The sequence below is a fragment of the Anarrhichthys ocellatus genome, unplaced genomic scaffold, assembly GCF_004355925.1.
Source record: "Anarrhichthys ocellatus isolate YVR2014 unplaced genomic scaffold, GSC_Weel_1.0 scaffold11, whole genome shotgun sequence".
NCBI lineage: Eukaryota > Metazoa > Chordata > Actinopteri > Perciformes > Anarhichadidae > Anarrhichthys > Anarrhichthys ocellatus.
Window position 1 is genome coordinate 2,515,250 of NW_022280041.1, and position 22,998 is coordinate 2,538,247.

The 22,998-nt window shown below is 42.1% G+C and overlaps 2 protein-coding genes across 4 annotated transcripts in view; both read left to right on the top strand.

Annotated features, from left to right (window-relative positions):
- The first annotated feature begins 1,489 nt into the window (after window positions 1-1,489).
- Window positions 1,490-12,398, top strand: khnyn (KH and NYN domain containing). Of its 2 annotated transcripts, none has more exons than XM_031851527.1 (9): window positions 1,490-1,696; window positions 2,993-3,251; window positions 4,493-4,627; window positions 5,971-7,715; window positions 7,896-8,026; window positions 8,414-8,510; window positions 9,045-9,152; window positions 9,289-9,390; window positions 9,545-12,398. In XM_031851527.1, the coding sequence occupies exons 2-9, from the start codon at window positions 3,030-3,032 to the stop codon at window positions 9,894-9,896; spliced, it is 2,892 nt and encodes a 963-aa protein (XP_031707387.1). In that variant the 5' UTR covers window positions 1,490-1,696; window positions 2,993-3,029; the 3' UTR covers window positions 9,897-12,398. The 2 variants fall into 2 exon arrangements, with proteins under 2 accessions (XP_031707387.1, XP_031707388.1); XM_031851528.1 differs by lacking the exon at window positions 1,490-1,696 and adding an exon at window positions 1,705-2,024.
- A 2,472-nt stretch (window positions 12,399-14,870) lies between these two features.
- The window catches only part of LOC116385753 (adenylate cyclase type 2), a 14,743-nt gene continuing 6,615 nt past the window's right edge, over window positions 14,871-22,998 (top strand). Inside the window, exons 1-11 of one of the 2 annotated variants that reach the window (XM_031851462.1) lie at window positions 14,871-15,106; window positions 16,953-18,125; window positions 18,962-19,159; window positions 19,250-19,411; window positions 19,941-20,090; window positions 20,595-20,776; window positions 20,903-21,014; window positions 21,141-21,268; window positions 21,714-21,872; window positions 21,975-22,134; window positions 22,545-22,721. In XM_031851462.1, coding sequence (XP_031707322.1) covers window positions 17,292-18,125; window positions 18,962-19,159; window positions 19,250-19,411; window positions 19,941-20,090; window positions 20,595-20,776; window positions 20,903-21,014; window positions 21,141-21,268; window positions 21,714-21,872; window positions 21,975-22,134; window positions 22,545-22,721 — 2,262 coding nt within the window. In that variant the 5' untranslated portion in view covers window positions 14,871-15,106; window positions 16,953-17,291. The remainder of the gene's footprint in view (window positions 15,107-16,952; window positions 18,126-18,961; window positions 19,160-19,249; window positions 19,412-19,940; window positions 20,091-20,594; window positions 20,777-20,902; window positions 21,015-21,140; window positions 21,269-21,713; window positions 21,873-21,974; window positions 22,135-22,544; window positions 22,722-22,998) is intronic. The other variant, XM_031851463.1, reaches the window with a different exon arrangement.

Genomic DNA, 22,998 nt, shown 5'->3' on the forward strand with positions numbered 1-22,998 from the left:
TGAGTTAGTTTTAACACTTTAAATACCTCTAATTATGAGAAATCTGATAAACAGATAAAGGCCCAACCAATTCTCATTGTTTTGCTGTGATCAAGTCGTTTTTAAATGTACTTTTTATGGCCTTATTTGATATATAGGAAGAGACAGACAGGTATGATATCCTTCAATGTTATACATCACAAGCACAAGCTTTTTTATGGACATTATACTGAAGTTTACACAAAAATAAAAGATCTAAAAAAGACCTTTGAGGCTATTTCGAGGTTTGCCAGCAGAGGGCGGAGTCTGCTTAATGATTTACAGGAAATAGGTGAGATTTCTTTAAATCGTTGAGGATTACACCAGACCTGGATTACATAATGCAATACAACACAATAGAACTGCTCTGCATTGAGGTCACACTAGGACATATGGCACTTACTTCACTTTCTCGGTACTTTGCATATAGATTCATAAAACTAAATATAATCAACACGTAAATTATGATGAAGATTAAGATACTCAGCAGGACATAAAATAATCAAAATGAGCTCCACCTGTAACATTAAAGGGATGAACGCATTAATTCATCACTAAGTATAATCCAATAATAACATATTGTACTCTGAAATGGGACATTCTGCTTAATAAGTGGGCCACTTTGATACTTTGAGTATATGTTGATGCCAGTACTTGTGTACTTTTACTATAACATTTTGAATACATGTAAAGGTATTTCTACACTGCAGTATTACTTTAACTTTCGTACAAGATGTGAGTTCTTCTTCCACCACTGCACACACACACACACACACACACACACACACACACACAGACATTAGGCTACTTGTTATTAGAATAACTTCATTGTCACTGGGTTTAAAGTATTTTGAACCCAGTTTACCCGAGCAGAGTAAGACAGGATGTGTAGTGCAGGAGGCAACATCTCTCTTCCTGTTTTTGACACAGATAAAACTGCACCAAGGAGTGTCAACAAATAAAAGTGCGTTTTGGGGGAATGAATTCCTGTATTAGGAGATGTCGAGACAGAAATGTGTTACAAACAGGCGCCAGCATCTGCTTTTACAAAGTCTGTCTGTCAATGTTAAAAAAAAAAGAAGAAGAAAAAAAAGCACAGAAAAACCCCGCTTCTGACGTCAGTGGAAATCCCCTTTATCTCCTGTTTGACCCAGACACAAATATATATATATACATGTCTTAAAATACAGGCTTTAAATGTACACTTTTATCACGTATTTTCTGTTATAATAATCATTTATGTCCAATTAATGCGATCATTAAACGGACATTATCTGATTTCTTTTTTTTAGGATGTTAAAATACATCTTAGATACATTTTGAGTGTATAGCATTATTAAAGGAATATTATTCGGGTGTTATATGGACACTATAACTGCGAAATCCAGCCAGAATCATCCGTCCTGAACGTTGCATGGGCTGTTTTTTTCCGTTTAGTTTCGGTTTTGTCTTCTTCGGGATTTCCACGGAGCTTCCTCGTCGACTATCGGAGGAGAGGAGGGTGTTGGGGGTCGGTTCATTCTTTCCGTCCCACTTTTAATTTCCGATGAGCACGCTGAACTTTGGTCCGATCGGCTACATTGTTGTTGTTGCGTGTTTTTAATGCGCGCGGACGCCTGAAGCCGAGCTGCCTCTCTGGAAACGAAACTTTGGAAGGAGCGAGAGCGATCGACCTCACGTAAGGAAACGAGACAGGGAACAAATATAATGTTTTCATAGTTAAAACCAGCAGAATTTACCGCTCCTAATTTGCTAAAAAAAACACGCTCAGTCTATTTATAGAGAGATACATGTTTCACAGTCCTTACATTTGGCAATAGTCCACATTTAGCTGTGCGCGATAACAATACGATTTGTTGTCGAACAAAAGGAAATGTCAGTCAACAGGTAAACAAGTTGGACATAGTCTGTCGGTGCATTATTAATTGTGTACGAACGGAGAGAGAAACACACCGCAGACTTGTTTACATGTCTGGAGTTCGAAGGTGTGCACACCAGGTGGAGAGGTACATTTCATTACTTTATACTTGGCATTTAAGACGGAAGTAGTGTTTTTAATCCACTACTTTTATTTTGAGAAGTGTTAGTTTTCAAGATCAAGATTTTAAAATGTAAAAACCATGTGATCAAATGTAAAATGCACTGAGGGAGACCTGGCTTTTGTTAGTTGTAGCAACTTGCCTGGGCAACAACTAGTGATCCTTCTTCTGATCAATTACATGTCGTCAACACTACTTCATACAGTCACGGTTGGATTATGAGACACTGGGCACAGACATGCAGAAGGATCCACCATCTTTACCGCACATGAGCAAGAGACACACACACACACTTTGTGGTGTTTTTTGGCCTATTTGTTGAGGTTGTGTGTTGTCTCTTCATGGTGTTGTTACTTTGTAACAGAAGGAAATGCATCACAGTAGTGGGAGAAGTTGGAAGAAGTATTTTTTCCCCACTATAGATTCATATTTTAATGTAAATGTATAATGATAATGTCAGTGTTAGACCTACCTAATACAGAAAACACAAGAGTGGTCCTGTTAACAGTAGCTATAACAGTAATTATGTGGTTGTTAATTATGGATGTTTAAATATATGTTCATACAATATGTATTTTAAGTTTGATACATCAGTTATTGAGAAAAGTAAAAAAGGAAAGGTTTCCTTAAGTGATAAAGGCTCTGTATTCAAAAATCTTTCAACTAAAATTGGTATTTTTTTAACAGACTTTTTTCTCATACCAGTGCTTCTTGGGACTTGTAGTTTATTTGATGTCCTGGTTGTTACATTCAAACATGTAACAACCAAAAACAACTGGATCTAAATTAAACTCAAAACCCAAGTGAGGGTGATACCTGAGAGTAGAATGTTTTTATAGTTTTCCATTAGATAAACAACATAATGCATTACAGTGAATCAACGATCACAGACAAAATATAAATACATGTCGTGTTTATGTTTGTTTTTTTCACAGTATGTTCAACTTTTGACTGCGACTTTAAGAACGAGGGATGGATGGTGAGAGAGGTGATGGAGGTGGAGGAGAAGCGGAGGTGGAGGATGAGTTTGCGTGTGCCGGGATGCTGCGGGGATCTCTGACCTCCCTTCACGACACCGTGGAGCGGATATTTTGGGTGACGTTTGGGATCGGGGCGGACGAGCCGTCTCACGCCAACAACGGGCAGATATGGCTGAAGCTGAGAGGGCTGAGCGACGACGTGAAGGCTGCCAAAGTAAGCCGAGAAGTTTGTGTTTTGGTAGCACAAGATAAGATAAGAGTTGAGTCATTGCCCAAAAGAATTTAGCACGATACTGAAACAATTTTTAGACTAATATGACTTAAAGCACACAATCTTTATAGTCAGTCCTGACTGTGAACGAGTGTAACCCTTTATTTGGGAAGTTTTTATTGACATTACTGGTAGTCTAAAGGCACCGTACTGGTAAATGACTCATCGAGGGTTTTTTAAAATGTTATCATAAATCTAAATTGAGTTTCGGTTTCAAACGTGGTGAATGAATTCTGTCAGAAGACGACGACTGACAACAACAACAACAAAAGAAATCACATGATTGTGCAGCACATTTAAGAGGATACGTGTATATGTGCAGGTGTATTTCATCTTTTCTCAGAGACGCACCTGAGCCAATATTTGACGTATTAATATTTTAAATTTTACAGGTCTCATAAGTGTTGGGTTAGCAGATTACAGAACTAGAGATAATCCACAGACTGAAACCTGCCTGTGATGTTGAAGCTGGCCTTTAAAGGTCACACAGTAGCGTATGGCTTGCAGTTATTAGCATAACTCTGCTGCAAATAACAGCGGTGAAGTGCAGGAAGCTCTGAGAAGCAGGTTGACGATGAGCATTGAAGCAGGATGTGCTTGCTGTAATTGTTCCTCGTGTTCATGCTGGACATTTAAAGATCTGTTCTTCATAAAAGTGATGTGGGACAAAACTCCACACCCCCAAAAAAACCACTCAAAAGTCAATCTGAAAGCTAAATAAAGCTTCGGCAGTTTGAGTTAGTCAAATCAATCGGGTATCTCCGAAGGTCACTCTCATTGTAATAGAAGTTCCCCTCTTTGTGTTTTCCTGGACACTGTTTCCTTGTTGAGCCGCACAAAACACAAAGAGGGAAATTTTGCGAAACACGTGGCCGTCGTTCAAATACCTGCCTGTCATTTCAAGAGCGACTTGAAGAATTGAGCACGTATCATTTAAAGCTGCGTCACTAAAGTCCGTAATTAAACAGGTTAACCTCGTTCTGAATAGTACTGTAGCCTTTTTACTATCAGAAGTGTCCATTATACGTTAATAATCAGTGTAACAACAAACTCTGTGTCTGCTTTATTGAAATCGTAAATGTAAACCAAACATTAAAAAAAACTATATTAAACCAGTATTTTCAACACTACTACAGTAATAATATAACAATCCGATAACAATGTAAAATATTCCTGTCTTGCAGTTATTTGTGAAAGGACTCGTGAACCAGGAGGAGCAGCAGGAGGTTTCTTATCCCGGCATTCTTCACTGCATCTTCTGTGGAGCCCGAGGGCTGTTCATGGACTGCCTGACGAAAAACACCTCGGCACATATAGTGGTGAGTGTTGCATTCTGGGTCTTTGTTTAGGCCACATTCATACCATTTATATTCGCTAAAAGAGAGGATCATGTCAGGCCATAACTTCTAGACCCAGGGAGAAATCGCCCCCCTTCCTTCCTGCAGCCATGTGCTCTCAATCGCCTCCAAAACACAACAGCAGGTTTAAGTCAAAATCAAATGGATTTATTATCCAAGAAGCATAAAGACAGATACAAACAGTTACAAACCGAATCACACTACTAATAACAAAACAAACATATAAAGTCCATGAAATGTGAGATCCAATCCGAGCCACCCAGGAGGCTGGTCTGCCTCCTCGGTCGCCCGCAGAAGATCTGCAATCCCCCAGAGCTTCAAACCCTTTGTCCCCCCAAAGATACATTCCTCAGCTCATCGATCAGCTCATTGATTGGCTGAAGTCCAACAAGCCCCTCCTGGGCCGTTGCCCCATTGTTACTCTTAACACCTCACGCAGCCACTGTCACACAACACCCCCGCTCTCAGCACATTCCTCAACCCTGATCACACAGACACTCAAACACACTACTTGGTTCAAACTCCTACAAGTAAATACACTGTATCACATCATATCCATAATTAGGAGCTTCAAAAATTAAATTCCTCACAATCACAAGCAATTAGGATTGGAACTTTTGTCCTCAGTCACTCAGAATAAAGAGACATCAGAACCAGTGAGTGAGAACATTTCAACTGCAACTTGAGCCTCAATTTCCGGCCTATATTTGTTTACATTTTGGTAATTTGTCACCATTAAAAGTATGCCGATTTAACTATTAGAAGTTCCTATTTGCAATGTATCCATTGATGTACAGACAACTATAACTGCATTACTTTAATACTGAAGAAAACTTTAAAATGTGTTATTTCTCAGGCAATTTCTGGATTAATATATAGCGTCTTTATTCTATAATTTCTAAGCGATTTATTTGCTATTTATGGTGAATTTAGAAATATATGTAGCCCGTCTGCGTGTTCACATTTTAGTGAGTTATGACTCCAGACAGCAGTACGCTCACTCAGTATCACTCACTTCTGTCATTGTGCAAATCCCCCACCAGCATACTCAGTGTGTCACTTTGACTGATGATGCAATAACGATCTTGACCAATAACGTGATATCTTGCATTCTTGTTATTCTTACAAGAAATTACATTATTAGTCAATGTCATCAGCTAAAAATGTGTCTCACCCCTTATGAAGTAACAACTTGATGTAACACTGGGATGTTGTCACAGGGGAATTTTAATCTATTATTAACATTTTTAAAAACATCAAGATAGAACTCATGATGTCATTCTGTTTTCCTCTCGCCAAACCAGGTTGGCTCCACAGGATTCCTGCTGATATCGGGTCTTGCAGAGCCGGTGGTGCGAGCCTACTCCCTTATAACGGACCTGGTGGGGCGGTACGAGGGCACGCAGTCCAGGCACCCGGAGGCCGCAGACAGGGTACCCGGCGAGTCTCTGGATTCACGCCGGGCGTTTAAAATTCTGGTGGAGAAATGGGAGGACAAGCACATCCTGGATCTTCTAGTGCTGCCGGGGTCGGTGAAGGAAATCCTGCTGGATTTGGTGAGAGAATCGGGGCTTGGATCGAGCCCCGGCCCGGCTCTGACGGATGGAAATGCGGCAGCGGGATCACACGAGGATTCGGAGGATATATGGGACAAACCTTTCACCGTTACGTACACACTTCCTGAGCCTTCTATGACTGCAGACTGGTGGGTTGAAGGTTTGACTGCAGGTTCGGGGAAAGACTCCGCATCCGAGGACTCCTTATTCCAGTTAGTGTCTGGGGTCACCCGAGGGAGGGCAGAGGGGGCGGAGGTAAGACTCATAGGTTCTCCTCAGGAGGTGGGAGAAGAGCAGCCGGAGTTGGGTACCAAGATGGAAGAGGCACGAGGAGAGGAGGAAGAACAGGAGCTGCAGTTGTCAGTGGGGAACAAGGAGTTTTGGCTTCTTTTGAAGTTCTTCACAGCCATGGGGTACACGGAGGATGTCGTCAAGCGAGTCCTCGCCCGAACGGGACCCAAAGAGGCCTCGCAGATCCTGGACGTGGTTCAGCAGGAGCAGGATCGCACTGACCGTGAGCAGAGAAGTAAAGGTCAAGACGGCGCTGCCTCGAATCAAAGCGAGAGGAATCGACCCTGCGAGACGGAGCACAGAGAAGACGAAGAAATGGAAGTAGGGGGAGATAAGGTGGGAGAGGGAGCGACGGGAAGCGCAAGACACTTCGAGGGGAAAGGTGGCGCCGAGGAAAAAGGGGAAGGACACGAGGAAGACTTCGTCCTGGGAGTGGTGAAGAAGGCGGCAGCCAGCTGCGGGTACATGGAGCAGAAAGTGGCCAAAGTCTACAGCATGTTGCCCGATAGATCCACTCACCAGCTGCTCCTGGAGCTGCAGAGGGAGGGGAGCAAAGAGACGGACGCCCTGAGGGAGGGGCCGAGAGAGATGGACGATGTGGTGCTGGAGGAAGAGAGACCAAAAGTTGGACCTTCTCGGGGCAAAGCAAGAGAAGTTGAGCTTTTCTTACCAGCAGAAAAGAGAAAATCTGACGATAGAGGACGTGTAGAAGGGCCAAATCAAACCGTATCTGAGTTTATTAAGTTCCATAAACTCACAGACTCACAAACTCCACACCAAGTCATCCTTCCTGAAGTCAAAGGGCCGCCCATGCCTACTTATCCCTCACCCCTAGATCCTCCACTCACTCATTTCCAACCCAACAAACAATATGGCCAAACCAACTACTGGTCTGATGCATCCACCTCGAAACAAGACCACCCAACCCGAGACAACGTCTTCAACCCCAAACCCAAGTCTTCTTCTGTCTTAAAACAAGCGCTCCAAGCCCCTCAGCTCCCCGTCTTCACAAGAGCCGACTCGTCTCCCACCAGAGCGAAGGAAAGACGAGGCTTCGCGGCCGCCTCTCCTTCGGTGGTGGTGACGGGGGAGCAGCGTTTCATGGAAGGCCTGCAGATGCACTTCGACCTCCAGCTCACAGACAAACCTGGCGACTCGAAAGTGAGGACGATCATCATTGACGGGAGCAACGTGGCCATGAGGTCAGAATAGCAGTGTTGTAGTTGTTCTCTCATAGAATGGAAATTTAGGTTGTGTTGTTTCAAGACATCTTTAGTTTTAAAGATTTAGTGAATAACAAATGAAGGTTCATATCCAGATGTTTGGTTCCACCTTGGTTTTGTTATAAAGCCCTTTGTCTAACTGTTCCATGTTTTCCACAGTCACGGGTTGGGTCACTTCTTCTCCTGTCGAGGAATCGCTCTGGCCGTCCAGCACTTTTGGGATCGAGGCCATCGACACATCAGCGCCCTCCTGCCGCAGTGGAGGCAGAAGAGCGACCCCAAGATCAAAGGTAACCTAATTATTTTTTGAACGCAGTAATACATTTGGTTTGGTCTGTCAAATTTAAGACTTTTCATAAAGTCAATGAAAAGTCATTAGAAAATGAATTTGTGTCCGACTTTATTCATCAATCTATGAGCTGCCTCCTCTCAACATTTTGAATGCCATGAAATACCGTTCTTAATAGTTCCTGCTTTCAAAGTTTCCCTTTGGTCAAATGCGTTCTGTGGTTTTGAAATGACAAAGGCCTCGTGCGTGTTTGCTGCTCGTATTTGACTCTGAGTCACACCTGAGGGGAGGAAAACAAATCAGCATCTGGCGAGCATGTGAGTGTGTGTGGGCGTTTCAGCGTTTCTGGGCAGACTAAAGATAACGTTGTTTGTTCGTGCCCTCGCAGAGCAGCACTATCTGACCGAGCTGCAGAAGCTGGGCCTGGTGTCCTACACCCCCTCCAGAGAGGTGCAGGGCAAGAGGATCAGCTCGTACGACGACAGGTAGGCGGGCCGCTGCTTTCAGTTCTTTCAGTACTAATTGTACACAGTATGTGCTACGTACTATCATCATAGAGTACTGTTTTAGCAGTTAGTACACAAACATGTCAACATATTTTACCATTTCTTACGAACAAAAAATGATGAAACAAACTTTACAAATACTTTACAAAAAATAGTTTTCCATGATTTTTTTGGGGCTGTTTCACCAGCATCCACAATTTATTTTTAGGCAGTTGTCAGTAGCTCCTCCTTTTCCTTTGTGCATTGCATTGTGGGAGAATAATGTGCATCCACAGCACACACATTAAAAAATGACTGTATTTAGTCTGCATTCTGTCTGCTTTAAGTATATTTGAATGAACACACTCGGCATACCCAAAATCTGCATAGAATCGGTATGTAGTATTGAATTGGGACTCTGCATTTGTTGCCCAATCCTAAATGTTTGAGGGCACCACTGTGTGGCGCCAAAGAACATAAGATTTTTATTTTTCCTGGCTGCTTTGAAATCTTTCTTTCCCCCCGTTCCTGCAGATTAATGCTGCAGCTCGCGCAGAAGACAGATGGAGTGATCGTGACTAACGACAACCTGAGAGACCTTTCAGACGAGTCCCTTGTGTGGAGGGACATCATCAAAAAGAGGTATGAAAAGGCCGCACTCTGGTGATTTTTTTTTACCTAAATAAAAGTAGAGATTTGGTGTTTCCTGTCTGAAGGCTGATTAAAGGGCCAGTCCACTCATCTCAGTGGTATGATGTAATGTCTCCTCCCCATGCAGACTTCTTCAGTACACGTTTGTCGGGGATCACTTCATGGTGCCGGACGACCCTCTGGGCAGAGGAGGGCCTCACCTGGATGACTTCCTGCGCTCAGAGCACAGGTATTAACTCATACAGATGAACACACGAACATATTTTAAATTCATCCACAGATGCTGTTGCTGCTTTTTTTCTGCAGGGTAGCTCAGAAACTTAGTTTCTTAGTTATAGGTGGAAGTTAGTTAGTAATAAGTGAAGTTCTGTCTTTCCTCTCAGGACTCCGGACCCAGGAAACCACTCTTTTGCCGGCGTAGCCACCGCTTTCCCCTCCTCCAAACCTCCTCGCTCCCAAACGGAGCTCCTGAACTTCCGCGACCGAACGCTGGGCGGAGCGAGCCGGGGGAAAGGGAGGGGACACGGAAAAGGGTGGGACATGGGACACCAGCAAGGTGTTGATGCTTCGGGACTGGGGTTCAGCGCGGACAGGAGCCCGGATGAAACGGCCAGCCTCAGAGAGCAGCTCTGTCAGGTTTTTCCGGGTCAGGACAACATGGTGGCGCTGGTGCTGCAGTGCCACCCGGCAGAGACGGACATGAATGTGCTGTCTGATCTGATGCTGAGGCAGTAGAAGGACTAGGCATCTTTTAGTCTTAATACTTTATCTGGGAAAATTCTGACTTTTCTTACGCTAAAGTTTGCCCTTGTTTTTAAGTCATACAATTTTGTTTACCACCAACGCAGCTACGACAAACCCCACCGGTTAATCATTGTTCTGCTTAAGCAAGGATTTTACAACAACAAAAAAACGACAAAATGATCAGATGAGTCCAACATATCCAGCATTTGAATACAGGTCCGTTGTCTCATGTATTCACTCCCACGTTTGCAGATTCTCTGCAGATTTTTAAAGTTATTTTTCGACCTTTAAAAGTAGGGTTGGACTAGTTTTCCCTAAATCAAGATTCCCAATTTATATTTTGCATCCTTTGCATCCTTATTGATCCTATACAGGTGAAAGGACCACATTGGAAAATAGATGAGGCTAGAGAATGACAGGCGGGAAGAAATTTAAAGAGGTGCTCACCATAAGGAGAGAGGTTTGGTCCCTTTAATCTGTCGTTCACTGACGAACAAATAGAATAGAGATGCAATATAATACCTGAACAACCCATGGATTGCCCATGGAATATCATAAAGATATTCATGTTCCCCAGAGGATGAATCCTCATGAATTTGATGTTCTCCTGACTTTTTACTCTCTCAGCACTTTGATTTATGATCAAATACCTGAAAAACATTCCCATCAGCTGTACTTTGTGTCGAATGCTAGCATGCTAACGGGCTAAACTGACATACGAACATGGTAAAACCTGCTTTACGTCGGCACGTTAGCATTGTGAGTATGTTAGCATTTAGCTCGAGTGCAGCCTCACAGAGCCGCTCGCCCCGTTGTTGACTCTGTATGTCTTAAAAACACGACCAATGCATATGGAACATCCTCCTCGGGGTTGTTTAACCGTTTCAGGTCATCTTCAGGCGACCGCGTGTTTCTTTTATCATGCAACAGTGTTAAAGCGGAATTAATTCTCTCTCATGTTTTCTTGTGAGAACCAGCGCGTCCTCTATTATTTGTGCTTCGAGCAACTAGAGTTGAGAAAATAGTTAAATGTTCCTTTTTTTTAAAAGAGGATTTCTATCTTTTAGAAAAGTCGTTTTTAGACCGAGCAATAAATAAAATGTTATCTGTCGTTATTCTGAATTTATTATAACCTGCTGATCTTAAAATTGTATAGCTACCTGTTTACAAAAACAAAATACAGACAATAAGAGGCACATAGTTGTTGTATCAGTTGTCGGGGATGTCCTTTTGCAACGCTACAATAATACTAAACCAATCCTTACAATATCCTGTACACTTATTTTTATATATTTAATTTATTTTAAGCAGGTCTGACGTCGACATGATTGTACACCATGATCATGCAGAGTGTGTCTGGATGAGGAGGCCTAAATCAAACCATGTATCATCCATATAGCTCCTGTGACCAAAGATCAGATCCTCAATTTATCACAGTTCACCAGCTCTTATTTGTATTGTTCATATATGTACATTTTGAGAGATTGATGCTGATTTCTGCCCATGTCTTCTGTAAAGCTATTTCAAAAAAGTGTCTTAAAAACGTCTTGAAAGTGTTTCCATGGTACTGTGTGTCTCTGAATTACTTAATTCAGTTTTCTTTTGCAGGTATTTAGGTTAAAACGGGGCTGAATTTGGTTAGAAAGTGGTGTTGAGGTTAATTATAACCAATATCACAGCTACATTTAAAGAGTGAAGCTTTGTGTGAAGCCTGAATAAAATATAAAAAGCAGTTATATGCAATCTAGATGAAAGAAATGTTCATTTTACATTCAATTACATTTAGCTCTGATTTCATCTGCCGTTTTGACCTGCACATCACCAGATTAATACTTAGTGGGATTAATGTCTGCGACAGTGGAGTGTGGTCATCTGGACCGGCCCTAGTGCTAGTTTCTAGTTACGAAGCACACACACACACCATTGTTAAGTAATTAAATAGAGACTTGACATCGGACAACATCAACATACTAAAGCGTAAGATAAACAGGCAGGTTTTAGTTGGTTTCTAATCAACTAATAGTCCATTTTATGGACAGTTTTAAGTAGTTTGACTTCAAATACACAGTTAAGAACAACACGAGTAAATAGAAACCAGATGAATGGTTCAGATTCATGGACCTTTTTCACAGCAGACATGTTTGACTTGTCACATAAATAGCATGAAGAGCACAGGTGGAACTAAGCATGTGTGCCAGACGTCAGTCACCTGAGTTTGACGGCTGTATGTGCTTTAGGGAACCACAGAACTGGATTTTCAGCATATTAACAGGTAATGTTGAACATACTGGAGCCTACACATCCACACATCTTGTTTATTCCCACTTTGACTGTACATTTAAGCAGTTCTATGTGCTATTTTATTAATTAAAAGCTCTTGTAACAGATTTAGGGACTGCAGTTACTGCCAGATGTGTCATTTATACAGAATATGAATCCTGTGACAATCAAATAAACTGCTGTTCACAACAATGTCCTTTAGGGGTCGCACTTTACCACTATTTGTCGAAGTGTGAGAAGAGACAGGTTGAATTAAATATAGTATATAACAGAATGAAACTCCTTCTATAAAATGATCTTTTTCTTGATGATGCATAAAAGCTCAGCTTCCTGTTTCTGTCCTTTACTTTTTGCCACGGTTTGATGTGCAAACCTCTCCACAGTGATTTGAGATCAACGTTATACCTCAGTTTTCATAAAACGATGCATCTCCACAGAATCTGTAAAGGCTTGTTATGATGTTTCACCCTTCACGAATACAGAAATTACAATGCAAATGTTGAAGTGTATTGGCCAAAACAGCATTCAGACGTGCTCTTGGATCTTAGTGCAGCCTTTCTGAGTGTATTTCTTGCCATCAGAAACATTTAAATATTAGATAGTACAGGTAGTGAGAGGATTCTTCTCAGGGAGGCAGCTGTGTGAATTCATCTGTAAACTGCTTCCTCTTGCTATCGTGACTCTTTTTGTGTTTTGTTTGTCCAGAGCCAATAAGGATTATTACTCCATAAACATATTTTAGTGTTGACACAGGAACATTAGAAGGAATAAGCCTTGTTTCTGTTTTTGGACTTCACTGAAGTGGCCTCCTCCTGAGAATAGATCCACGTTAAACCGGTTGGGTGAGTCGTGAACAATGGTGCAAAATAGACTGCACATCTATTTTGGGAACATCCTGCGCAAGACATTCGCTCAGTGGACTTGCCCAGTGACTCACCTCTACATAATATAGTAAATTAAAGTCACATGCAGTGGGTGGTTTTTGAAACACCAGTTTTACATATTTGCAAACCGCACATTAATTGAGATGTACAGGCAACTGTCAGGGAGTGTGTATAAATATCTTGTGACAGGTGAGAGAGCAGCATGAGGCGCAAATTATCTTGGTGTGTTATTGCCCAAAGGAAAGCCTCCTAACATGCACCAGGCCAACAGATCTCTGCATGTTCCTGCAGCGTGTTCGACAATGTGTTAATTTTTAAGTCAGTCAGTGTTAGAACTCTTTCTGCAATTAACAAATATAATAAAAACGTTTTTCCTCGATGTATCAAGAAACTACCAGAGATGCTTGATTTGTCTTTGTAAATTACAGAAACAGTTTTTTTGACTGTCTCAAAGTTTCACATTTCTTCCGATTGTGTCAGTTTGGTGTTGCATTCATTGTACTTTCTTTAAATATGTACTTATTGGAATGTGTGGGGCCAAAATATTCGGTTAAAGGAAGCATAAATCACTGCAGCGCCACTCCTTTTTGATGGTTATCTTTCTAGAGATGAAGAGAAAGTGGAAGTGCAACCTGTGCGGTGTATTCTTGTATATTTGCTGGTTGGTAATATTATATTATATGTTTTCCTGCTGCATTTAGTATACCTCTGAGGATCAATGAAGTCTTGTTTGAACATATAATAATGCATGTAGCTAAGTAAAAAGTACAATACGTATGTTCCTCTGAAATGTAGTTAAGTAGAAGTATAAAGTAGCAGAAAATGGAAAAAGTAATGTACATGTATACCTTTAGAATTACCATACTTGTGTATGGTCATTCTTATGTAATTCTTCTGTAATATACTTTTATCAGGCCATAAAACCTGCAGCTGCACCGTCTTCACAATAGTGTGTGTGTTTGCCGATGTTGTAAAATTGCTTGTTTAGACAAAGACTTCTCTAGTTTCTTACCTGTAAGTTGTTGTATTCATCACATACGTATGTTGTGTGTCACTACTTTTTTATAATTGTATAATTTGTATATTGAGAGGTGTTTATGAAAGTATGTCCACCCTGAGTCATAAATGTGGTCGACACAATATTAGAAAAACACCACTATTTAATTAATAAACCAGCTCCTCAACAAACAGCCTACGAAACAATCATAAAGCTGAATCAACACCTCTGTAAAACAATTGTAGACAATATAACCATATCTAATACCACACTGTGTAAATACATTGTTAATTAAAGTCCTGCTTTAAAATACTAGTAAAAGTAAAAGTACTCAATGCAGAAAAATGTCTCTTACCTGTTATACTATTATGTATTATTGTATGTAATATATCATTACGTTATTGTTACTCATGCATTAATGTAAAAGCAGGATTTTACTGTATGTTTTGCCTGCAAAAATCTTAATTTGTAACTAAAACTGTCAGATTAAAGTAATAAGGAAAAAGTAGGCGTTACAAGATTTTCCTCTGAAATGTAGCCTGAAATACTCAGGTGAAGTACAAATACCTCAAATGTTCTACTTAAGTTCAGTACTTCAGTAAATGTATTTGTGCTTTCCTAAAATGTTGTTGTTGGTTTAAAAGAGAAAACAGCTGCCGTCTGGTCTTCGACCTGTCCTTTCTCTCCATCTATCCTCTCTCCTTGTCTCCTCCTATTTGCGTTGCTGGACTAGAGCGCTCGTGCACGTGATTGCGTGCGCACGCTCCCGCATTCACCTGCTTCCTCACTCGAGCCCTCACGAGCACAAATTACGCAAGAGACTCGCTCGAGCGCAGAACCAGACGCGTCTGTGCTTTTTTTCTTTTAAAGAACGGTTTTAACGGGATGATCTTGACGGCTATTACCGGCTTTAACAGTTAAAATATTTCTCTGACAGCAATGGTCAGTGCTGTCTGCGGCAGACGGAGGAAGCTGAGCGACAAAGACGCAGATAAGGAAAATTAAACTTATCGTGTGTGCGTTAATTATCCAACAATGAGGTAAGAATATTATTTATCCTAATATTAACTTCTTTAAATTTGCTTTTATTGTTTCAACTTGTATGTTCATGTCATTATTACCCTTTGTTTCTGTTCTGTCAAGCAGTCAACTTTTATTAACGTGAAATAATAAGTGAACTTGGACTGACCATATTGATATTGATATGGATTGTGTTGCTGGACAGATGCTCTTTTGGTCCACTTTGACCCTAAACTGGACGTCATTTTGCATGAAAAAAATACATGTTTTTATGAATATTGTGTCTCTAGAATCACTGAAGCAACTGGATCATAAGCTGATACAAGTACTTTCATCACATCTACTATATTTATGCTAACCTGATTTTTTATTTAATTTTTCTTTATTTCTTTATTTTAGTGGTTGGTTCAAACTGTTGGGCACATATAGAAAAAACAACTAGGCTAGATTTATGGATTAATTGAGAAAACAATATACAGATTAATCAATAATTATTTATTTATTTGTTATGGTTGGTCATCTAACTGAATAAGTCGTATTAACTTGATCATAACTGGGAAAACACGGAAGAAACTGGACCATTTAAGTAATATTCAATTTAAATGTTTGAATTGAACTATTGATCTTCTTTTTTTGCAAAGTGCTTTACACACATGCACAACAGATTATTGAAACCAGGAGACAAAGAAAAGAGACACCAGTGGAACAACAATAGAAGTATTGTGATTGAGTATGAGGAAGGTAGTTGTGCTGTTTTGCACTCTTTTAGGTCACAGCTCAACACTGTAAGGGACACTTTGCTCAACAACGTTTGGCAGCCAGCTTCAGTGGAGGTCAAGGAAATAGAGCATTAAACCCATTCTTCCAAAAACACCACAACATTCTTGTGCTTCAATTGGAGATTCAATGCAGGATATTATACTGGCACAAAATTGAAGTTTTGCACAGAAAATGGTGTGTTTGTTTTGTTCATTATGACTAAAAATTGTAAAAGCAATTGCTTTTGTTCCACTTCTGTGTTCTGGTCCATCGTGATCTTCAAGCAGCAAAGGCTTGTTTGTTTTCTTTAGAGCTTAAATAAGTCAGAAGGTTTTTGAAAAACCCCTCTTCTTTCTTTTTTATTGCAAAGTTCTTCACAGACGAGCAGAAGAACAGGGTAGAGAAACCAGCAGACCGGGAACAGGGACACCAGTGGAACAACAATACATGTACTGTGTTCACCACATAATGTCCCAGCGTAAAGTGTGTCAGCCTTAATAAAATGACTTTTGTGAAAGTGTTCAAAAGGACCCTGGTTGTTGTGGTGTAAAAGGACACGGCATACGGTTGATCTGTTACACTGGCTCAGGTTAATCAGGGTGAACGGATAGATTCCCATTTAATCCCTCTTATCGCTTTGCTATCAAATCAGATGTGTACCTGCGGCAGAAGAGACAGATTAAAGAGAGATTTCTTTAATCCTGGTGTCATGACAAAGGCGGTCTGTACAGTCAGATGACAGGGAAGAGGACTCAGAGTGTAGGTGGTGACCGGAAAAAATGTCTTTAATGTGCACTGGGTGCGTCTCTGACACGTCGTTCCGGTACAAACCTGAACAGTGTGTACGTGTGTTTTGTGTCAGAGTAAGAGCACGCAGGTGGACTAACTAGTTTTTTTGCATAATGGGGAAATGACTCAAAGAAGTTTGGCATTAAAATGGCATTGAAAGCATGCACAGGTAGGACTTCCTTGCTCTCACTATTGGACTTTGCTGCTGTGACACAGACACAAGCACAGTCTCTCAGCTTAGAAATGTTTAGCAGTGAATTTATACTTCAAGTTATGTTGTAACTTTTAAGAATTATTTATATTTTTGCTTTTTGGCAGCAGGACTCCATCCAGCGTGCATCAGCACTCGTCAAAGGAGATTATGCTTTGTCTTAAGATTCCTTACCAGCGATCTTTTGGACCTTAACGGATGTATGTCACCTCAGAAAGAACACGATCCTCATCAACGGCGTCATCATAATCAACTTTGATGATATCTTTGGAGCTGGAGGAGAAGATTCAAAACACAGATTCTCTCAGATAAAAGTGGAACTTCTCCCTGCTGCACAGACATAAACAACACCTGACGGGGAAGACAAAAGAAGTAAAGTGTGTGTTTATCATGACAAAAAGACAGAGAGACAGACAGCCAGAAAAAGCAAAGTGACAGGTCGGTTGATGGTCACTCACATAGTCACGATGCCGGACAAGTGGCAAGATCTTCAGGAAAAGGGGAGGACCGGGGAAGGAGCTCCAGAGGTGTATTTTGTGCCGGACAGTGTGGTCATCTCCAATATCATGGAGTTTGACGACTTCAGTCGAACGAAAGCCGGAGTAAAACAATCAGCGCAAAGCGGCGACATTAACATTTTGCAACGAAATGACAGCTCAAAAAGCAGGAAGGGACTCAGTGAATCTCAGGTCTCCGTGGAGGTCGGTGTGGCTAAAACAGAGCAGGCCCCCGAACCTCTGGAGGCCAACCCTTTGTTGAAGGGAACATCGGTGACCCCGCAGGCTTCGGATCGTGATGCCCAGGTCACATCATCCCCTGATTACAAACTACAAACTGACAATGGCACTGACGTCTGTGAAAAGACAAAACCTTTCACTGTTGTTGATTTTTCAGAACCCAGTTTAGACTCTTCCAACAAAGACACCAAAAAGAGTCTGGACGATGATAGAGGCGAATCCAAAATTGACTTCTCGCTTAACGCGAAAGCCGAAAACTCACCCGGTGGCAGTTCGCCCGCATTACCTGACCTTGCATTCAAAGTCGTCCAAACGAGGGACAGCATCGACGTCAGGTGGGACGACAGAGACGAGAACAGAGACGAGGACCGGCAGAGCACCCGGTCCAGGCAGAGTGTGAAAGAGGGGGTGTGTTGCTGCTACCAGGCGTTCAACAGGGCCTTTCTGCAGTGCGTGGAGGAGACTCCGGCCATGGTGTCTGGACTGGTGCTGTCTTTGGCCTTCTGTGTGGCCATCATCGTCCTCATTCCCACCACAGGAAGGGTGAGACATGCAGAGAGTGTGTGTGTGTGTGTGTGTGTGTGTGTGTGTGTGTGTGAGAGAGGGGGTATGCTTTGTATATTACTTCACAACCTGTCTGTCTGTTTGACAAATACATACAGGTTTTTGTCAAATATAATTACAGTTAAAGTGGAAACTCGGTTGGGGTTTTCCACTGTTAGCAGCCAGGTTCAGTGGAGGTCAAGGAAATAGAGCATTAAACCCGTTCTTCCAAAACACCACAACATTCTTGACTTCTCGTTCCCACAAAACGGTGGCACACATGAAAGCTGTACATATGTAGGTCAACCTGCAACGAAACAGACAGTTAAAACACATTACTTCCTTTTAATGTTAATATAAAGTTTCGATTAATAACTAATCTCCAACAGGATGTAACGAAGCTTTTATCTTTACGAGACTGGTCAGAGTTGCATGATGGGATCCGTGTTGTACAGAATGTTACACAGGCACAAAATTATAGGTTTGCACAGAAACTGGTGTGTTTGTTTTGTTCACGGAGACAAGAAAATTAAAAAACAATTTTGTGTCTTGGTCCATCACGATCTTCTACCAACACAGGCTTGTTTGTTTTCTAACGTCGTAAAAGTACAAAAGATCAGAGTGCTGCTGGTTTGACAACCAATCATTGCAGACATTATTTGTGGCAAAGTTTGTGCCACACAAACTAACCGGTTGAGCACACTACTAATGCTTTTGTTAACAGGCCTCTGCATTGGAAGTCTTTGACAAAGTATAGCAAAATACTCTTGGGGGGAATTACTCGTTATGTTGTCTCATTGCAAAAATGAAAATACCTTTACCTCATCTCTGCACAGGACACCGACATCCACGTAGGCGCTCTGGCGGTGCTGGGCGTAGTTCTCTGTCTGAGTGCCATCCTGCTGGTCTGCCTGCCCTGGCTGGCCACGGTGAGGCGCTGTGGAGGAGCCCTGGCCCTCTTCGTCTGGGGGACGCTGTACGTCATTGCCATAGTCTTCATCTTCACCGGCGGACCTGTCACCACGTGGGAACAGGTGAAAAGGGAGCCAAAAACAAGAGGGAAATAATGAGTTTTGTTTTGCTCTTAAACCTCTTAAAGTCTTTCTTTCTCTCCGCCTTCTCAGGTAGCGTTTTTCCTCTTCCTCTCTCTGAGTGTGTACACCGTGCTGCCTCTCTCTATGGCCTGGGCCCTCATGGTTGGGATCGGGACCAGCCTTTCACACATCATCATCATCAGCGTGTACGTCCCCGTCACGAACCCAAAGACACCCGACCTGGCTGTGCAGGTAAAGATTTGCTGTGTCACTTTTATGTCTGTAAGCTTAAAGCTAGAGCCGTGTGTGGGGTAGCTTAGCATCACACATAGACTTCAAACAAGGGGAGATGCAATGCTTAGTATTTGGTTGAAAAACAAATATGTGTACATAATAAAGGCTTCAAATGTATACGTAGACAAATATTTTGCAAACGACCTGCCAATCTAAAGAGATGAGCGCCTTCTGCATGTGCCAGACAATAGCGTCCGAAATTCAAATATCTCGTGTGAGGTTTACGTCGGCCTGCATAATGTTGCCTTGTTGGTTTGTGACCAGCGTGTTTTACAGTTGCACTGTACAAAACGGAACATATGCAAATTATCTGCATCACTTTTTTGTTTGTCCTAACCCTGGTTTTGCAAAACCTGTTGCTTGTCATGTGGTGAATAGTAGAATATGCTTTTCAGTAATACATCCCAATAATGATGTACACAAATTCAGAGCAACACACAATAAGGTATCAATGATCTCCTTTCCCTTTCGCTGACTTCCTTCCCAGCTGGTGGCGAATGCGCTGTTGTTTGTGTGCGTGAACTGTGTCGGGATTTTCCATCTGTGGATGACCGAGCAGGATCGCAGGATATCCAATCAGAAGAGAGAGCAGTTCAGCACCATACGCTGCCAGAAGGAAATCAGGAAATATCAGCAGGTTGGAACACTGGCTTCAAGCACATTAAGACAGTATAGCTTTATTCTAAATGCAAATCAATATCTCTTAAGCTCAAAAGCAGCTCAGTTTAGAGGAAACACATTCTCATTTGGCTCAGCCTTTATTTGCTTTTCTTGGTTTATCGTAGTTCCAATCTTTTGCTCTTCAGTCCAGCATCTTTCAGCTACTCTGAGTTTAAAATCGTTATGTGTAATCGCTCTCATTAAAGGGCTCTTTACCTGGACAGCCTGGGTTTAGTTACTGTATGCTTTTCGTGCTATTAGGTCAATAGATTAATCATTCACTTGTCTGAAGCGCAGCGGTAACAGAATAGGCAAACCCAAATAGACACTATTCACAGCAGGTAAACAAATAGATGAAACGTGGTTTACTCAGTAAACATGGCATCAAGGGACGCCAATTTCTTTGACAGCCTGTGTGAACAGGTTGTTAAAGAAATCCAGTGACCCTCAACCCCCCCCTCTCTTTGTCCTCTGGCAACAGGAGCAGCTCCTCCTGTCGGTGTTGCCACGGTACATTGCCATGGAGCTGAAAACGGAGGTTATAAACAAGCTCTTCAAGCCCAAAAGCGAAGAGAAGAAGGAAGCCAACTCCCACAACTCCCACAACTCCCACAACTCCAACAACTTCCACAGCCTCTACGTGCGCAAGCACAATGACGTCAGGTGATGATCATCCCGTTAACATTGATGGCCTCCTTGGCTGAGCTGCAGGTGTCACCGTAGCTAGCTCCTCCCCTCATGCCGTATCTTTGCCTCACCTTTCTGTCTGTCTTGTGTGGGTTTGTGTAGCATCCTCTATGCCGACATCGTGGGCTTCACAAAGCTGGCGAGCAGCTGCACACCGGAAGAGCTGGTCGCTGTGCTCAACAAGCTCTTTGGCAGATTCGATGACATCGCCAAGGTAAAAAATACCAGCACATCCAGCCCAAAATACAAACTTCTCCTTCATCTCAAAGGGTCGTTTTGTGTGGGTTTTGAACCAGCTGATTCCTGACTCCCCGCTCTCTGTCTTCTCCTCCACTCGCAGAAGAATGGGTGTCTTCGCATTAAGATCTTGGGTGACTGCTACTACTGTGTGTCTGGTCTACCTGACCCCATTCCAACACACGCCAGGAACTGTGTTCGGATGGGTCTGGAAATGTGCACTGCTATCAGGTCAGTTTTTTCCCACAATGTTATTTTATCTCCTTTTTTTTACTTTTAGGATTATTTACAATTTTATTTATAGAATACGTTTTGGTTGTGTTCTCTCTCTTTGTAACATGGTGTTTTTTCCAGCCACAAAAGCCATTCATGTATGTCACTGTGTTCAATACAACTTTCTCACTTTTATCTATCTTCTCTATCCTCTACAACTGCAACCACACTGTCTATTATAGCTCAAAGCACACAGGTACAGAGTGCGCACAGCACATTTTCATTGAGGTCTTGTTGTTTGCACCATGCAGATCCAAAGTAGAAGTGTTCGATTCTTCTTTTTGTTGCAATTAACTGGGTTTTCATGAAATTTAAAACTAAGATGAATGAGTTAGCAGGACTGAATATCTCTTTCAAGACACTTACGTTCTGATTTTACTCGTACGTTTTTGTCTCCCCGTAGTAAACTGCGAGAGGCGACGGGGGTCGAGATCAGCATGCGGGTGGGTGTTCACACCGGCAACGTGCTGTGCGGCGTCATCGGCTTGCAGAAGTGGCAGTACGACGTGTGGTCACATGACGTCACGTTAGCCAACCACATGGAGTCTGGAGGCCTTCCTGGGTGAGAACGTCTGCCCAGAGATAATACAAAATCTGAGTTGGTGTAGATGATAGCGATGCCTCTCTACTCTCTATTGACTCATACTGTTATTATTATTAACAGGCGGGTCCATATCACAGAGGAGACAATGCAGCACTTGAACGGAGCTTTTGAAGTGGAGAATGGAGACGGGGGGAGTCGGGATACTCTTCTTAAAGACAGAAAAACCTACCTGGTGATCAACCCCCACAAGCCGGAAAGCATTCCCAGGAGACCTAAATCGGTATGTTTTATTTCAAGTTCTCATTCAGCACATTCAGAACACCTAAATATCACTTTATTTATGTACTCATTGATATATTTTAACAGTCAACAGCATGTTATCTGCACAGAAAATTGGCAATCTGAGATGTCAAGTTTCTGGTTAATCTCGTCATTGATTTGGTGTTAATCTGGTAACCTAAGTATGCAACTTCCTGACATAGACTGTATGTGTGTATACAGAGAAGCAGGTTGACCTTCATTTTGAAAAACTAAAACGCTGCAGATCTGTTGCATGGGCATCTGTGGAGCTCTCAAACCCCGCAGAGACGTGCTCTTGGATCTGTAAATGAATGATGGATGATCCATCTCCAGGGAGGGAAAAACAAATCACAATCAAGTAAAATAAAGTGATCTCCATCTCGATTCCAGGCAAACAGTCTCACTGCAGGCGAGAGCAGGCAGCGGGCGTCGATCCGGATGTCTCAGTACCTGCAGTCCTGGAGGAACGTCCACCCCTTCGCGGACCTGAGCAACCACGATGCCACGCCCTCCACGACGCCAAACATTCCCGCCAATGTCGCCATGATCCAATCACAGGGGTCAACCGTATGTATTTGTGCTGTTCCCCCCCTTTGTTGCTTAGTTTCTCCCACATATTGATCTGTGCTTAAAAGTAAAATAGATGTAGATGGACATAAAGTACACACAGATGCAATACATATAGAGAACTTGTATCATCTTTTCAGGAACACATGATCTTTATTACAGTTGTCTGGTTCTCACTGGTGTTTGACATTTTATTGTATATTTGAAAGAGGCAACATTTTGTTGACTGAGTGTGTGTGTGTGTGTGTGTGTGTGTGTGTGTGTGTGTGTGTGTGTG

Bases quoted from the DNA above. Each gene is read 5' to 3' on its own strand.
- khnyn (XM_031851527.1), top strand. From the start codon at position 3,030: ATGGATGGTGAGAGAGGTGATGGAGGTGGAGGAGAAGCGGAGGTGGAG. The intron at 7,716-7,895 runs GTCAGAATAGCA...TGTTTTCCACAG, and splicing joins GGGAGCAACGTGGCCATGAG to TCACGGGTTGGGTCACTTCT. The intron at 9,153-9,288 runs GTATGAAAAGGC...CTCCCCATGCAG, and splicing joins AGGGACATCATCAAAAAGAG to ACTTCTTCAGTACACGTTTG.